Source organism: Dipodomys spectabilis, unplaced genomic scaffold (assembly GCF_019054845.1).
Source record: "Dipodomys spectabilis isolate Male_0828 unplaced genomic scaffold, ASM1905484v1 ptg000669l, whole genome shotgun sequence".
Classification (NCBI taxonomy): domain Eukaryota; kingdom Metazoa; phylum Chordata; class Mammalia; order Rodentia; family Heteromyidae; genus Dipodomys; species Dipodomys spectabilis.
The window spans coordinates 7,315,102-7,333,876 of NW_024871346.1; the positions used below are offsets into that span (position 1 = coordinate 7,315,102).

At 39.6% G+C, this 18,775-nt stretch overlaps 1 protein-coding gene across 1 annotated transcript in view; it reads right to left on the bottom strand.

The window, feature by feature from the left end:
- Positions 1-16,461, bottom strand: part of LOC122101647 (adenylate cyclase type 10-like) — a 32,483-nt gene extending 16,022 nt beyond the window's left edge. Inside the window, exons 1-15 of the mRNA XM_042672113.1 lie at positions 16,301-16,461; positions 15,192-15,296; positions 13,599-13,637; positions 11,921-12,064; positions 10,481-10,686; positions 10,113-10,203; positions 9,928-10,016; positions 9,085-9,276; positions 8,258-8,379; positions 3,913-3,989; positions 3,626-3,815; positions 2,894-2,949; positions 2,077-2,230; positions 1,752-1,941; positions 540-626 (exon numbers count right to left, since the gene is read on the bottom strand). Coding sequence (XP_042528047.1) covers positions 540-626; positions 1,752-1,941; positions 2,077-2,230; positions 2,894-2,949; positions 3,626-3,815; positions 3,913-3,989; positions 8,258-8,379; positions 9,085-9,276; positions 9,928-10,016; positions 10,113-10,203; positions 10,481-10,686; positions 11,921-12,064; positions 13,599-13,637; positions 15,192-15,296; positions 16,301-16,457 — 1,899 coding nt within the window. The 5' untranslated portion in view covers positions 16,458-16,461. The remainder of the gene's footprint in view (positions 1-539; positions 627-1,751; positions 1,942-2,076; positions 2,231-2,893; positions 2,950-3,625; positions 3,816-3,912; positions 3,990-8,257; positions 8,380-9,084; positions 9,277-9,927; positions 10,017-10,112; positions 10,204-10,480; positions 10,687-11,920; positions 12,065-13,598; positions 13,638-15,191; positions 15,297-16,300) is intronic.
- Positions 16,462-18,775: the final 2,314 nt, after the last annotated feature.

An 18,775-nucleotide genomic window follows, 5' to 3' on the forward strand; every position in this document is an offset into this window, starting at 1 on the left:
TTTTAAACATCACTTCCTACTACTGTTTTCATCTTACTCGCTTACTTCTAACTTGTGCATTAAGCTTTTCTGTGTTCAGCAATGTGCTCATGTTAACAACTGCCCTGTTCTCTCCAGACAAATACTGCATTGAAAACACTCTTTTTAGTATATAGACCCAGGAGTGGAAATGCTGGGTTCAGAAGGATTTACTAGTTACATCACTTTTTCTTCAAATGTTTGATTGTGTAATCCTGAGTTAGAATCTGAGTATTTGTGTTACTTACTAGTAAATATTTTGCAAAATAACACATTTGGGAACTACTCGTTTAAATTAAAATTTCATTAAGAGACAGGATCAGAAAAGAGCAAAGCCTCTTTTTGTATGGTATGCTTTGCTGTTGGATGAACAGGTGATTAAAAAAGTTTAAAAAGTAACGATGAAGACAGTACACAGACCAAGAAATGCTTATGTGTAGCTAGTACGATATGGATAGGTTAAAATGAACTTATAGCATCTCTCCAAATATTGAGTAATAGTATGCAGCATGAGTACCCACCTCCTGAAGCACTTGAATAAAATATGTTTTAACCTCCTTTTGTCTTGCCAGTTCATCCATATGTGAAACTTTGAACGATAAGGGAAACTGGTCAGAAAAATTATTATAAATTAGCATTCAAAGTGATAACCTTATAATATGCAGGTTGTTCAGTGGGTACAAGCAATGATTCTGTTTTGACTGAGAATGGGTTTCTGTATGATTAGACATAGAGTTACAAGACCCAATCCAACATTAATTCACAGTTCAGAGAATGAGATCTCAAGCTAACTGAGTATTAGAAACAAATAGCGATTTCCTGCCACACCAGACCCTGGAAAGTCCTTACAGGACTGTGACTAAGGACAAATAACAAGTTGTACTTATCAGTGCCACTTTGGGTGGTTCTAGCAGCCTAGTTACGCCAAGTATGCCAGGGTGAATCTGTGCATGGGGCTTCTCAGAAAAAAAAGATGCAATAGACATCATCTCATGTTCTCTCCTGTGCTGGGCTGAGGCAATAAACTACCATGGATATGAACACCAAAGTGAGATTCTTTCTAGAACATGTTAGCAGGGTTGGGGCCTTAGCCAAGGCTTGTTTTAATAGGGGCCTATCTTTACAAATTGGCCAGAGGCCAGTGTTCTCTATTCTACATCAAATACTTTCTTAGAAGCCCGATAAGGTTAGAAGTGATGAAATTGTGACTCTAACTTGTTCAGTATTGGATATCACATGGGTTCATGATCACTGGGAGCTTTTGAGGACTAGATGCTGGTTCAAGTGACATTCCATAGCAGGGAATGGGAAGGAATATCATTCAAGGATAAAAAATTATACCGGAATCAAAAACACCTGGATGTAATTCCAGGAATGTGCTACTACACTGAAATATTTAGAACTTTAAAATTTATATTCAAACTCTTATATTATCTGCCTTAAAATTCATGCAAAAATCATATTAAAGTATATAACTGTCATTCACAGATGGCAAAATTGTGGCTCAGAGAGGCTGTGATATGTTCTAGGACATAAAAATGTATTATAAGCTTTAGAATTCACTCTTCTCCAAAAGGAGAAAGTCTAAGTTTTGGTATCAAATCTCAACTGTCATGACTAACTATGTGCTGTTTGGCTGCATTTACATGGAGTTACATTAGAAGACAATCCTGGGTATGAGTATCCATAATGCATAATAGTAACCTGATTCATAAAGCCATTGCCTTTGTTACCTTAACAAAGAAGATGTCATTAAAAAGGCAGTAAAGAGGTTCATCCATCATCCCAGAGAGATATTTTTGTAGGCACTCTTGTCGACAATAGGCGGGGCATATATCAATATCAAAGAAGATGGCCATGAGCGTCTGGATGGCATAGAAGTACTGCTTGGCATCTGCTTCCTTCAGCATTAGTGGCAACACCCTGGTGAATGTTACCACAGTCATTGGGAGTCCTCTGATCCACACATGTTCAAGGATGCTGAATCTAATGACATGAGTACCATCAATAAGGAAAAAAGCTCCAAGAAGGTGGCTCCAAAAAAGCAGGAGTCTTTACCTTTGACCTTTCTTCTGGGCTAGGAAGTTTATTTCAGACAACAACTGGCTTTTTCCATAGCCTTTTCCACCCTCATATAGAACTGCTCTTCCTTTCCTCTGGTGCAAACACTCCTGCTGTGCCAAAATGAAGACGTCCAGCTCTTTCTCCCTGTCTATATAAGAGGCATATTAGATCCTTCTAACATGTCTATACTTTAGAGACTTTATTTATTTGAATTAATTTATGAAGCTACCTTTAAGAAAGACTGTTCTACACCTAGAGCCCTAGGGTCCATCCATTCTGTGATGGAAATGCTCATCCCATTCTAGCAAATCTACTCAGGACTAAACAGAGTATATGCTGGTCTCCAAGGTTTGTTGTGAAGCTCAAGGAACAAAATTCAAAGCACTTAGTTACTGCATGGATGTAGAGGTTATGATTATTTTCACAGTGTATTTAAAATTTTCCATAATAACAATTTAGACTTCATAGTTTGTCACTATTATGTGAAGATAATGAGCTATAATAAATGTAGGTTAAAATAAATAAAACATAGGGAATATATAGTACAGCTGCAACAGTCTTGGTGATATCTTTACTCTTCTAAGTATGATTCCCAGATCTCAATAGGTAAGCTCTGACTTACAAAGATTCTTCTCAGTTAAAGTGACAGCTGAAATTTGAATATCTAATATGGAAAAGTAATGGTAGGACCTCTTCAAAACAAACATAAATTCACTAAGAAGGCTGATTTCTATTTTAGAGAAAGATTAAAAGTATTTAGTTTGTATTTCATTTTTTATACAAATGCTTTAAGTTACAAAAGAAAACTCACCTAACAAAGGGTGAATTTTATTACTTGTTCTGGCCAAATGTCTCTTCCCAAACATTCTGGGAGGAAAAAAAAAACAAAGGGAATATATCTATTAAAAACTGCTTCAGGGACATAGGTCCTCTTTGGCAGATTCTTTCATATAACTGAAGAGGGACAAAGTTCTGGATAAGAAAGTTTTGTTTTTTGTTTTTTTGGTCAGTCATAGGGCTTGAACTCTGGGCCTGGTCGCTGTCCCTCAGCTTTTCAGCTCAAGGCTAGTGCTCTATCATTTGAGCTAACAGCACCACTTCTAGCTTTTTCTGTTTAAGGTTCTAAGGAATCGAACCCAGGGCCTCATGCATGTGAGACAAGCACTCTACCACTTAGCCACTTTCCCAGACCAAAAGCAAGATTTTAAGGACTAGAAATTTGTGTGGTGGTGGTGATGTGGGAACAGCAGTATTGACCAATTCTGGCTCAGGGAAGTAAGTAAAATTGTGAAGTGCACAAAGAAAAGAATAAAGAACATTTGGATTTGTGATTTACTGCTACTCTCTTGCTGTCAGATAGCAAGAAATTCATGGAGGAACTCTCTTACGAACTAAACACACAAGCTGAAGGTCTTAGACACAGATAGATACCTTCTCGCATGAATCTTATTCCAGTAGTAATAAGATACATACAATGGAAAACTTACTATTCCTATGACCTGATTCTGTAAGAGATGGGTATAAACCATACAGTGATACTTACATGCATCTTTTATAGCCGAGGTATTCATACATCTTCCCTGGGTTGGAAATATTTTTCATCATTTTCTCTGGCAGTTTCTTGAAGTTGTAAGCAGGCAGTGTGGATCTTAGATATGTTACTTCATCACAGGACACCAAGCCTGGATAAGCTGTTATCATTCTGGCCACAAGACTCACTTTTGGGCCAATAACTGTGTCAGGGAGACAGCATTGGTTGAAGGTAGTTGGAGTACCTCTTTCACCTTCACCCCTAAATCACAGTACTAACAATCCAATGTTCTATCCTACCTGTATATTCATGTCTTGCTACTGCCCCCACCAAACCACAGAATACTGGTCCATTGGTAATACTGATGGAAACAAGCCTAGGAATCAGAAATCCAACAGTGAGTAAATATAAAGTCAGAAGCCTCTGAGTTAGGCATTAGGTCTGCCACTCTCTAGATACAGAAGCATAGTTTTAGAGCTCAGAATCGACAAGGTCAGAAGTTGCTATTGTTCTGAATAGTATCATGAGCATAAAGAATTTAAGTACTAGACTGGGAAGATGGCTCAGTGGTAGAGTGCTTGCCTTGCATGAATGAGGCCCTGGGTTCAATTCCTTAGTACCACATAAACAGAAAAAAGCCGGAAGTGGTGCTGTGGCTCAAGTGGTAGAGCACTAGCCTTGAGCTAAAGAGCTGAGGTACAGCACCCAGGACCAGAGTTCAAGATCCACCACCGACAAAAAAAGAAAAAAAAGAAAAGAATTTAAGTATAGGGTGGTAACTGAAAGGAACAGAATGGTCTTCTTCAGGAATTTTAGTTAGAGAGTTGTTCTTAGTAAGAAGATAAATATTTTATCTGTAAGATGCTTTATATACACTTTTTGAAGTACCTTTGAACTGATTGATTACCCCATCTAATCCTTTGAGATATAATTAACAACCAACCTGCCTGGAAGGCATGGAAAATATTTGCCATGAAAAAGAATGTGGCTCACAGAGGCTCTGATTTGTTCCAGGACATAAAACTATACTAGTGAGCACTAGAATTCTCTGCCCTCAAAAAGGAGTTAATTATCCCAGATCTATGTAAAAATGTCAGAATGAGAACCTAGCTGCCCCCTCCAAGATCATGTTATTTTTACTATAGTCTCAAATAAAGCAAAAAATGACAAGCCAATCAACAGCCATCAAAACAGAGTTAACAGATCAAATAATGCTTGAATGTCAGAGTAAAACAATTATCAGAATGTCAAGACAGTTGATGGAAGAATTCATGAAGCAAACTGATCTTTGGAATATACTTTCTAAATAGTATTTCAAAACATTCTATATTAAAATACACACCTATCAAGTCCTGAGTTTTTTTTAAAAAAGAAAGCTATTCTACATTGATGCATATTATTTGATATACACTATACATATATTATCTGACATACATTATATGTATTTCTGGTACTCAAAGAGCATAATGATAAGATTCTGAGTTTGAACCTAGTAAGTCTCAAAAATACCCTGGAAGCCAGGTCCTGGTGGCCCATGCCTGTAATCCTAGCTACTCAGGAGACTGAGATCTGAGGATCAAGGTTCAAAGCCAGCCTGGGCAGGAAAGTCTGTGAGACTCTTATCTCCAATTAACCACCAGAAAACTGGAACTAGATTTCAGGTTAAAAACATAACAGAAGATGACCCGAGGAGGTGTGGAGAAGAGTTTGGGATCTGGGTGAGAGCTAATGTGATGCAGTGGTATGAGCAGTAATGAGGCCTTTACTGAGACTGCATAGGCGTGGCCACCTAAACTTACACTTACATTGAAGCTTCAGCATAGGGCTAGTGCAACATTTCCCCAAATATGTTCTTCAGAGCATTCCTTGTTCTGGATGTTTACAGGGCTCTTTGGAAAAAAGAGTTTCATGATCCAGTACACTTGAGAAACACTAAGTAAAACTAAATAAATTTCTTTACCTTAAGACTATTTACAACCTTTGAAATATAAGTGTACATTGTGAACTTAGCTTGACCAAGAGTAGAAGGGACTCAGGTTCTATCAAATGCATTTTGGGAAATACTGACTCAGTAGTTATCTTCAAGGGAAAAAACAATTCCACCGATGTTGAAATCTAACTTTCAGGCTCTGACACTGTTATATTATTGGTTTGCCAACATAACCTCTCTGGATCTTTGTTTTCCTGAAGAGATCAGTTTAGATGAACCCCAGTATCCTATCTAATATTCTAAACAAAGGAGGACCACATAGGTTATGGATTTAAGAGTCAAAGAAGGCATCCTTCAAGGCATTGTAAAACAACCTCTAAAGACCAGAGAAATGAGTAATTCAATCATTAAGGGAGCTGCACACTGGTAGCTCATGCCTATAATCCTAGATTCTCAGGAGCCTGATATCTGAGGATCAAGGTTTTGGAGCCAGCCCGGACAGACAAATTCAAAAGTCGATCTCAAAACCAGCAAAAAGCTGGAAGTGGCTCAAGAGGTAGATCTCCATTAGTGGTCAAAAACGCCAAGTGAAACGTTCTGAGTTTAAGCCCTAGAACTGACCCAAGACATGCACACATGAGTGTGTGATGCACATACATAATATACATGATATATTGTACACTATATAGTTTACACACAATATGTAATGCATACACAAACTCTATACACACTATACACACATACATACACACATAATGTGTGTGATACTTTTGGGAGCATCTAGATTTTATGAAGGAGTTGCCAATACAAAATAATATTAGAAAAACAAGGATCTGGCTTTCTATGTGTCCTTAGCTTCCTCAAATATAAATGGAAGATAAAAATATTTTACTCTGGTAGCATATACTATTCTATAAATGTTAAGGCACTAAATATGTGTGATACAATTCTATTATTCTATTAGTGCTTCAAATCTCAAATCTCAAAAAAATATGGCAAGAAAATCTATCCTTGGTTCAAAGTTAACACTGGAAAGCAACCATTTTTTGACTCCACGTATATACATTTCCCATGGTTTTCTATTTTTATTAATAAAAGGTCATTTGAAAAACACTAACCAACTTTTTTTCCCCCCTCAGCCTTGGGGCTTGAACTTGGCCTGGGCGCTGTCCCTGGGCTTCTTTTGCTCAAGTCTATCACTCTACTAGTTTGAGCCACAGTGCTACTTCCAGCTTTTTCTATGATTAATTAGAGATAAGAGTCTCACGGACTTTCCTGCCTGGGCTGGGTTTGAACCATGATCCTTAGATCTCAGCCTCCTGAGTAGCTAGGATTACAGGCATGAGCCACTGCTTCCCAGATAATCCTAACCAACTTTGTCATAATGTAATGAGTGGGAGAGTAGATTTTCCTCTATCTTTATTAGGTCTAGGATTTTGCAGAAAATGGTAGAGTGGATATGGAGGAGTGAGACATTTCATTATAGGGTCCAGAAAAAACAATGGGACCGGGGAAAGATCAAGAGTGGAAGTCAAAAGCTGTGTTTTGGCTGGGCACAGGTAGCTCATGCCTGTAATCCTAACTACTTAGGAGACTGGGATCTGAGGATCTGAGATCCCTGATCTCCAATTAACCAGCAAGATCCGAAGTGAGGAGTTGTAGCTCAAGGTGTAGAGTGCTAGCCTTGAGCAAGAAAGCTCTGGAACAGCACCCAGGCCCCGAGTTCAAGCCCTAGGATAGGCATGCATGTACACACACACACATAGATACACAAAGCTGTGTTTCCCTCCTAGGTAATTACCCCACAATGTTCTCATGCTACCTTTTGTAGCATCCTCTTCATAGTCAGATATGCTGTTTGTACTATATAAACTTACCTATTTGCTTGTCTTTTGTAGTCCCCCCCCATTTGTAAGTACTAGAGATTTAAACCAGAGTTTTGCAAGTATTCAACCCCTTGAGCCAAGCCCCAACCATTCTATTTTTTTGTGTTTGTTTTTTTTTTTTTTTGGGTCCAGTTGTGGGGCCTGAACTCTGGGCCTGGGTGCTGTTCCTCAGCTCTTCAGCTCAAGGCTAGTGCTCTACCACTTGAGCCACAGCGCCACTTCTGGCTTTTTTCTTTTTGCTTATGTGGTGCTGGGGAATCGAACCCAGGGCCTCATGCATTGCAAGGCAAGCACTCTACCACTGAGCCACCTTCCCAGCCCCTTGTGTTTGTTTTTGAGATATGGTCTCCCTAACTTTGTTTGCTAGGCTGGCTGGCTTGGAACTCGTGATTCTACTATCTCTACCTCTTGAATATCTGGAATTTTCTTTGTAGTGTTCTAAACTTCTAAGTGTTTCTCCATACTCTCCTGCTCTATCATTTGGCAACCTATCTTAATTTTGCCTCTGGGGATGCAGTACATAGTTCTGCATCTAGTGATTTCTTTTCTTTTTCTTGATGGTGCTGCAGTTTGAACTCAAGGCTTTGTGCTTGCTAGGCAGGTCCTCTGGGAAACCCACCCCCAGCCCATATATCTATCTATTTAACAATTTCTTTACAGCTCCTATTTGCTGACTTTTTTTTTTAAAGCAAGCTTCCTTCCTATTAGACACATTCTGGATATTCTCCCCCTCCTCCTACTCCCTATTCCTTGTTACTGCCTCCTACTCTGCCTGAAGAGCTCCCTGGGGGTACGAAAAGCTCTTCTCTGTCCCACTTTCCTCCTCACTTTGTTTCAGCAAGATTTTCCCAGCAGAAACTGAAGATGCTGAAGGAACTCTCCAGGGCATGTGCACACTCATCGGGCTTCTTATCCCCAGGAAGGCCAAAAACACAGAGGAACATGCAGCTCTAGGATAGATGACAGAGGAAGAAAAGACAAGTTTATCTGGGGAAGGGATATGGCTTAACTACTGGCTTGCTGCTAAGAATAGAGGATTCTACACAGCTCATGAGCTGGATACTCTGGGCCAGACCAACAGGAAAACATTTTTAAGTTGGTTTAATTATTCCAAGAATTGAAATTTACAACACAGAGCTGCTATTAAGATCCATTGCAGTGAGGTACAGTGTCATGTGCCAGGGTATGGCTACTCAGCTGTTCAGGGTCAGCAAGGGCAACACAGTGAGTTTCCACTGTTTAAAAAAATCACTTTCAGCTTCTTGGGTATATCTTGAGCTAAGTCTATCTACTTATATTTTCTATAACCATGTCAAATATGAAAATATTGTTTTTCAAGTTTTCTTGTTGTCTGAGAAAAAGTCTGACCATGCATACCTTATTATTAGAGCCAGAAGCTCATTCTTTATGCTTTCACAAAGGCTTTTCAACAAGAAGTGAGTAAAAAAAGGAGATGGAAAATAATCCTGAAAGTTAAATTAATTAAAACATGGCATTCCTTAACTTACTTTACTTATAATAAAGTTTGTTATGAAGTAAATAGGAGGAATATGCATTTATACTTGTTTGTGTTATGTGTGCAAGATAAACTAGTCATCTAAGACTTATTTCTTACTTACTTGTAATACTGATCGGTCAGGCTCCTTTATACTTACTTTCTCAAACATAAAGACCTGGGTCAGCTGGCCACCCCCTTTCTCGATGACTGTAGAGATATACAAGGCAGCCTCCTGGATGAGATGGCACAAATGCAACAACCAGGCTGCCTTGTGGAACTCCAGGTTGACCAAAACCAAAGTCACTGTACGGAATTCTGATATATACTCCACAGGCTGGCCTTCATCAATCTACAAAGACACAAAGTTACCTTATCTGTGTCTTCAACTCTCAGTATCATATGGAAGTATTTCAACTTGACAACTCATGGTGAATATGAGCAAACAACTTATGGGTGTTGGGCAAAAATTTAAAAGAAAGTTCAGGCACTACCTATAGTAACCAGTGCACTTGGAATTAAATTTATTTACTTTTAAGTCTAATTCACCAATAGGCTTTCATATTTCCTAATAGTTTGATATGTTGATTAGTCATTAAATTTCATGCAAAGGGACTCTAACAATATTGATTCATTTCTATATACTTGACTGACCAATATATATTTACCAAGCATATGCTATATATATCCTGTTAATAGGGTACTAGCGCCTATAGGACAGACTGGAAAATAATCTGTCTATTTTCTAGGATTAAGCAAACTGACTCAAGGGTACACTAATTATTTTCATGTAGGTGGGGAAATCTGCAGGGATTACAATGAGGAGCAGATGAGCTTGACCAATAAAAAAAGGCTATCACATATGTGTACACACACACACACACACACACACACACACACACACACACACACACACACACACACACACACACACACACACACACACACACACACACACACACACACACTGGTCTACATTCTGACTCAAGAATTAGGAAATTACCTTCTTCAAAAGAGTTTTCATTATGTGCTTCCGCAGTGTTTGTTCAAGTGCAGAGTCTGGATCTAATTCCAGTGCAGTTCTTAGTGACTCTGAGAAAAGGAAAACAAACAAGATGTCTCCAGTCATGTGCTTAATGAAGCTTTAAAACTGTGGAGTATTTAGGTAGAAAGGGCAAAGTAACTTACCAGTACTTGTACGGTAATGTGGCAGATAATCAAGGCACTTTTCAAAATGCTCATCAAAATCAAATGGGTCAATGATCCGAATATCTCTTAACTAGAGAAAGGAAACTGCTCAAGTCTGTGTCCATCCCGCAAGGTGAATGCCTTTACTCCCTTAACAGAGGGGCCAAGGATTCTATTTCCCTTGTTTACTTTTTATCTTATCAGCCACACTCTTCTGCCCCATCTACTTTTGTAGGGGACCACCTCTGGCCTTCCTCCAAGAGACAGTTTCAATCTTAGTTTGGTCAACCAACCATGACAGCACCATGGCATTGCCCAGTAGCAAGGCCTTTTCAGAAGGCCGTGTAGGGATGGGGCCAGACTCTCACCTTCACAGCTTCATCCTCCCTCATGATTTCCACTTCAAACATGTACTGCTCACAGAGCTTCCAGCAGTTCCAGGACAGGACAATTTCATTTGCCTGAGCCAAACGCTGAGCTAACCTGATACCATCTACATCCTGCCCAATCACCAAGAGGTACTGTCGCTGCTCATCACCAATAATAACCTGGGAAATCCGACCTGCAGACAGACCTAGTCAGAAAAAAGAGAAGTACAAGATGGCAAAACAAAATTGAAAACTATGCAAAGAGAGGGGTCTGGAATCCCAACATGACTCCTGCCAACTTAGTATGGTCCTCAGTTAAGAAGTCTGACCTTTAACCATAACACTGAGTTTCAGACTCTTTTCTCATTTAAAGACATGTAGAGATGGACATTCTAAAAAGCTTGTGTCGTACAGGGGAAGGAAATAAGAAATGCTTACAGCTCTGAGTACCTTGACTCTAAATTGCTATCTAATGTATAGCTAAGTCCTAATGGCAAATTATTTGGCGAGAGACCAAATAGAAACTGCTACAACCGTGAGCATACTACCCTTCCTCATATGTAATCAGGGTAGAGAGAAGAGAAATTAAAGTATCTTACTGGATCTAGGGCTTGCTCTATACTTTTATTCTATCTTCTATTTTTCTGGCCCTGAGGGATTGTCATTTCCCCCAGTAGGTGATTTATATGCTTTGTCCGTATGTTCATAGTATTTATTAAAATACAACAAAGAAGAAAAATTATTTCCACTTATCACACAAAAGGTTATGAGACTAATGTTTTTCTTACTTTTTTCACTTAATTATATCTTAGAGATATTGTCATATTAGAACATACTTTCAAAAATGCAGAGAATTTTAGTAAGTACACATTTTATTTAATTTTCAACAGATGTATTACTTTCAATTTTTATTATGAATCATATTGTAATCAATAACTTTTTGTCTACATTTTGGGTTTGTAAATGTATTTACAGGATAACTGTCGAGAAGTAGCATAGCTGAATTAAAAAATAGATGCATTTGTCATCTTGATAAAGATGGCCAAACCACCCTTCATAGTTGTGCCATTGTCTACTTCACAGGTAGGAGAAAGGGCATTTCTCACACCCTCACAGAGTTGGTATTGTCCATGTCTGAATTTTTGCCTGTCTGCAAGTAAGAATGAATATCTCAATGTACTCTCAAATAGCATTTTTCTTATTAAGGCAGATGACTATCCTTTTGCACACAAGCATAGTTGTATTTGTTTATGTACCATTTATTAACATCCTTTGCCCATTTTTCTCTTACATTAACTTTTCTTGATTTGTACATGCTATTTCTATATTAGAGAAATCTATCCTTTGAACTGAGTTGCAAATATATAAATGTTTGTCATCTCTTGAAACTTTATAGTATTTTTTCTTTTCCAACTGAACCATTCTTTTAGGAGTTACTACCAATTTTTAGCTGCAGGTCCTGGCCTTCTGTGGTATGGTAGATACCAAATTTCTCCTGTATTTCCAGACTGCACTTGGCCACCAGAGTAATGATGTCGCTCAGTTGATTCTGTTCCACTGTCCATAGTGCCAGGAGTACATTCCCTAAAAAGACAGAGAATAGTCTGACAGGGGTCAAGGATTTAGACTTGCTTCACCTAGGGCCAAGCCCCAGTACTGCACAAGATCAACTTCATTTGGTGTGGAAACTATGAAAGGCGTAGGCAAAGCTTCTCAGCACTGTAAATTATGCTAGGCTAAAATACTACTTTGTCAAAAAAATTTTTTTTTTTTTTTGTCAGTCATGGGGCTTGAACTCTGGGCTTGGGTGCTGTCCCTCAGCTCTTCAGCTCTACCGCTTGAGCTACAGCATTACTTCTGGCCTTTTCTGTTATTAGAGAGAAGAGTCTCACAGACTTTCCTGCCTGGGCTGGCTTTGAACCGTGATCCTCAGATCTCAGCCTCCTGAGTAGCTAGCATTACAGAAGTGAGCCACCGGTGCCTGGTTTGTCAAAACTTTTGGTAACCTTCCTTCCATCAATGAACGAACAGAGGAGTAGGGTAGTAACAAATTCACAAAATGTAGGCTCAAGTTCAAATCTACTTTTATGGCTGATTTTATTGTTTAAAAGAGAAGAGCCGGGCACTGGCTCCCGTCTGTAATCCTAGCTACTCAGGAGGCTGAGATCTGAGGATTGAAGTCAAAGCCAGCCTGGGCAGGAAAGTCTGTGGGACTCTTATCTCCAATAAACCACTCAGAAAACTGGAAGTGGTACTGTGGCTCAAATGGTAGAGTGCTAGCCTTGAGCTGAATAGCTGAGGGACAGCACCCAGGCCCAGAGTTCAAGCCCCACGATCAACCAAAAAAAGAAGGCTAACTCTATATCATATGTGAATCATCCTCAGTTTTTCCAGAGGGGAGGCTTTTGACTCTTGTACTTAATTTCTGCTACTAATGAACTAGTCTCTCATGAATTTTTCTGAAGAATGTATTAAAAGAATTAATTTTCCTAACATTTAACTCAGGCAGGTGTTCTACCACTTGAGCCACAAACTACTTGACTGATTACTGTCATTTTCCTTTCCTTTCCTCTGTTCCCTACTCATCTTCTCTCTCTCTTTCTCTCTCTCTCTCTCTCTTTTGCTAGGCCTGAGGCTTGAACTCAGGGTCTGTACACTGTCTCTGAGCTTTTTTTGCTCAAGGCTGGTGCTCTACCACTTGAGTGACAGTGCCACTTCCTGCTTTCTCTGTTTATGTGGTACTGAGGAATCAAACCCAGGGTGCTTCATGCATGCTAGGCAAGCACTCTACCACTAAGCCATATTGCCAGCCTCTCTTCTCTTTCTTTCCTATTTTTAAAGAAAACTCAGGGCCTTGCACTTGCTAGGCAAGCATTCTCCCACTTGAGCCATACCTCCACTGGCATTCAATCTAAATGAATGTAAAGCATATGTAAGTTTAATTTTAGCAACACTTTCTAAAACTGGAAAGTCCTTTGAAACAGAGACTTGTTTCCTCATCTTCATATCTCAGGGATCAATGAATTAATTAATGAATGCAGAACAAATAGGCAGATTTCATCTACACACCACTTCCCTCACTCACAGTTCTTTAAACGTACAGAAAAACTAAAAATACCTGTGATATTTAGGATATCCCCTCCAAAACAGAGAACATCTGAAATCAGGTAAGGAAGAGAGAAACAATGGGTCAAGACCAGAGAGATACTGGATTATGGCAAAATTCTATACATTTAAAAAATACCCTACTAAAATTTCCTCATATTTTTCTTATCTGTTACTCCAAGCCTTGGGCTTCTTCTTTTTTCCTACATTCTCCTCAAATCTATTTGTACTTTTATACATTTTCTCAGTTGGTTACACATTGATACTGCCTGTGAAATTTATTAGAATCCTTATTCTGGGGCCCAGAGTTTCTATTTAAATGGTCTGCCATAAAGGCTAGTTATCAAGATGGGGATGGAACACAAGGCCTACTGAATGTTTGGTAAACAGAGCTACATTCCAGTATCAAAGTAACTAGGCTTGTAAAAAGCATTCTAGGCAGTGATCAGATGTGCATTTAGAGTTGGGACATACTACCTTAGGCCAAATCTCCACCTCTTTAAGGACTGATCTAATTGTTGCTTCCAGCTTCCATTCTTTGTTTTTCTTCCTTCCTTCCTTCCTTTCTTTCTTTCTTTCTTTCTTCCTTTCTTTTTTTTTTTTTTTTTTTTGGTGTGGCTTGAACTCTGGTCTGGGGCACTGTCTCTGAGCTCTTCAGCTCAAGGCTAGTGCTCTACCACTTGAGCCACAGCGCCACTTCCCCAGTTTCCAATCTTACCATTCACTCTTCTCTTGTTCCCTATAATTTCATTCATGAAGCAGTCAAATTAACTTTAAAAAAAGAAGTTAAATCAGAGGACAGGCATAGTGGCTAATGCCTGTAAATTGTAGCACTTGGGACCCTGAGACAGGAGGATTGCAAGTTTGAAGCCAGCTTGGACTACTAGTGAATTTGAAGCCAATGTATAAGCAAGACCTTGCCTCCAAAATTAAATTACATTAAAAAAATCAGATCATGTCACTACTCTGCTCCAACCTTTCAATCCAAGCTCCTTATTATGGAATACAGAACTTGATCTGAGACCTACTTGTTATTTGGGAAAAATGCTTTGTAAAATATAATACATACCCACGAGGCACATTTATTGTTAAAAGACCACCTGTGGAATACTTTATTTCGAAATAAATTTGTTTTCCCTTTTCTGAACATTGAGTCAATAGGATGTGAGACTGAGTGGAATGGTAGACAGAGGCAAAGAACGAGCTTGTTACCAGTAACTTGGTAAAACTGAAGATGAGTGATGATAAAAGAATGACCCTGCCAGAAAATGGGTGGCTCACACTTATAATCCTAACTACTCAGGAGGCTGAGATCTGAGGATCATAGTTTGAAGTGAGCTTGGGTAGGAAAGTCTATAAGACTCTTATCTCGAATTATCCACCAAAAAGCTGGAAGGGAAGATGTGGATTATGTTGTATAGAGCCATTCTTCAGGGGAAAAAAGCTAAGGGGTAGAGCCCAGGCCCTGAGTTCAAGCCTCAATAACACTAAATAAATTCATAACCCTATGGTTATTCATTTTAAAGTACTCCATGGTCTTTCCTTGAAAACAAACCCTCAGGAGCCCAGAACCACACCTCCTGGGTCCCCTGAAACGATCACTCACGCTCTACGATGTCACTAATGTAATAACTGAAGATGTGGGCCAGTTTTTCCATGTCATGTTCCGGCTTGCAGGTCAGTCTGAACCTATCCATTAATGCTGTAAACCCTGACCAACAAAGCAAAGATTACTGTTAAGTCTCAATGTTTAAACCTTTAGGCCCTCTTCCCTCCACACACTAGGTGAATCTAAAGGAATAGGATCCTTTCAAGGTGAATCCCTTGACCTATCTATCAAGTATGATGCTACTTAGGAAGTACTCAGGGCCAGACTAACTGCTGCCTCACTTATAAGTGCTTTTTCTTTCTTTACTTCCTTCTCCTGCCTCTCTCTTTTTTCTATGTGAGCCAAAGACTGTTCTCCTCAGGCTCTGTGGCTGAAGCAAGCTATCATTCTGTCCTTGTTTGAGAAAGAGAAAACACTGAAAAGGGGATTGGATTGAAGCGCAAAGAACTCAAGTGGTAAGGACAGGCACCTCCTGTCTTCATGACAGATACTTTATAAATACTTGTGAATGAATCTCTGGTTAGATACCTGGCATCAAGAAAAAAAAAACGGCAGGCACAAACCTATGTCTCCAAGGGACGAAATTAAGTGAGCTGGGGACTTGGCTTAAGTGGTAGAGCACCTGCTTAGCAAGTGGGAGCTCCCGGGTTCCTCAGTTCCACAAAACAAAGAGGAAAAAGAATACATATATATATATATATATATATATATATATAAAATTTATAACATATTATATTATTACACAATCATATAATACACAATTATATATTATTTATAAATATATAATATATAACATTTAAACATATTAATATGTTATATTATTATATAATTATACATATAATAATATATAATATATAATGCGTATTATATATATATGCAAAGGTTTATTATTAGAAGACCCCCGCGTTGGGGGAAAATGCATTGAGTATCTCTGCACAACCCTGCTGTCAATTTCGTCATTTGAGAAGTGAACCCAAGAGCTACACGGAGTCAAGAAGGGCGAGTTCGCCGACGTGAAGGTCCCGCGGTGGTGGCGCCTCGAGGCGCCGGGACGTCATCCCGGCTTTCAGGGACTATGGCTGCCCTCGGGCCGCCCTCGCCCTCACCAGTCACGTGGACGCCTAGAAGGACACCCTGGGACGTGGAGAGTTCGGGTTCTGATTCCGCCGGCTTCCTAAAGACCAGCAGGTCCGGAAGCAGCGCCGCCAACCGGGCCTCCACAGGCCACAGAGGCGGCCCCGCCTCCGGCTCGCTGGTCGCCATGGGGGTGGCGAGACGTCCCTCGGCGCTACCGGAAACAGGTGCTTTCCAAGAAGCAGCCAATCCGCATCGGTGACTCTAGATGGGACCTCCCACCAACCAATCTGCGCGGGCCTTCCAGGAGCCCCTCCTACCTACTTCCTTCTAGCTTTGACTTCCGGGAGTGAGCGTGGGGGAAGGGCAAGCGGCACTTCCCGGAGGAGTCGCGTGTGAAGCTTCCAGGATGAAGCGGGTCGTCTGGGGTAAACACTAAGTCTCCTCCTGTATGTGCAGAGTAGAAATTTGGGCCATCCCTGGATTTACTAAGGAAATGTTCTATGGGCAGTGTCAGGATTGGTCCATTCCATCTCCTTTCAAGACAGCTCCCAGGGTCTGCTTTTCTCTAGTTCCAAGACTTGGTGATGGTTTTGGTTGCTCATATTCCTGTAAGAGTATACAGAAGTAACAGGTTGGGCATGCTGTGGATATTCAACAACTTAGGAAAGTAGGTTTTTTCCTTTTTCGGGGGGTGGGGAAGAGGGGGGGAGGGTGGTTTTGGCTATCACAGTGATTCTGAAAACAGATCATTTCTGGCCAGAGAACAATTTCAGTATTACAAACAACCTGGAACTCAAGGGATGCAGACTCTTGGAAGTCATTTTTTTTTAGTATTTTTATAAATTTATTTTAAAAAATAACAATTGCAATGACATCAATGATCTATCACCTGTAACCCCTCCCCCACTGTTGGAGGGGAAAACAACAAAAAAACAGCCCTCCCCCAAACAACCTACGCAGTTGAGTCCCAAAGGAAAATCAAAACATTATCATCAGGCACCCTGTAGCCAGAAAAGGCTGTTGTTGGTCCAGTGATATAGACACTGACATGTTCAATGTACCAGTGCAATTAAAATACAATTATCCTGCAAAAAACCCCAACTCAAATAACAATGTATTAAACTAATTTTTCACTCATCCATTCACTCTGCATTTTTGAAGCCAACAGTAAGTACAAGGACAAATGACTAAAACAACTAGTAGTGAAGAAACTCAAAAGTCAGTCTCCCCTCAGTTTGTAGGCTATCACCATGTGCTAAAATAACCATAATAAAGGGGTCATATGCTGTCTGAAATGACATGTGTCAAAATGACATCATCCAAAGCATTTAATTTTAAACACAAAATTCAAACTAGCCACCCAAAACAAAATTTCAGCAACAGTGAGATTGGTATTACTATGTACAAACTTACAGACACAAATAAATAGCATTTTAGAACTGTTGGGAGCATTGAAAATGAAATTCCTCAGACCACATCTCAGTCTTTTTTTTTCCCCCCAGATATTCCTCATTGCTTTTAGTATCTAAAAGACTTGGGACAGTTAATATCTGAAAACCAATGTTAGAGACACCAGTTTCTAGTGAGCTTACTGAGTTATCCCAGCCCCAAAAATCTGGAAACCAGGAGAAATGACCAGATTCCTGGCACTAGAAAGACATTTCACTTACTTCCTTTGTATAGCTCTGTACCTCTGTGTACCATTTTACAATGTTCTCTTCTTTCCCATACTTTCTTTAGAGGCTAAAAACTTCTTTCCTGTCTTAATCCAGTTAGTCAAGTTAAAGAAAAGTCAATCTTTACTATTAGTATTTAAACTAACTCCAAAAGTTCTTTTGTTTTATAAAGAAGGCAACCGACTCTTCCTAAATGTTAGTTTCAGAGATCAACATCTAGAACCTAGATTTCTGGATTAGGGGTGTGGCTCAGTGATAGAGTGCCTAGAAAATGAGTTTCTGAGACCCAACCTGTTCTGGGAACTATAGCCCAGCTGCTGACACTATTGTGATCTGTCTCTGGTCTATAGTTGATTCCTACAGTATGGATGCAATGTGAAAACTTTGCTGCATAAAGCCTATGGAGAGAAGACATGGAAACTGGCACCACAGAATCAGCTGCCACAGGAAGAATGAGAATGTCTGCTCTCTGGGGCCAGTGCAAAGTGCTCTAGGACTGAGGCTAACATCCACACGAAGATCCAGACTAAAGAGTACTTTTTAGAAATTGTCCAGGACCAAATCTCAGACTTCTCCTTTTCAGTGCTTGTTAAGAAGATGCTAGTGTACAGGTGAATTAGTTTCTCTTTAGTTTAATGTCCAACCTAGGCATCTATCTCATGTGCTATCACAATGTATGTATATGTAGATTATTCTTTCTCCCTCCTAGGGAAACATACAGATCCATCCATTCCCCAAATACTGTCACAAAACCTATGGCTAAGAAAAAAAAAATCTGTAGTTTGCTTTTCTGTGAAGGAATTACTGAGGCACCAGCATAAAAGTTGC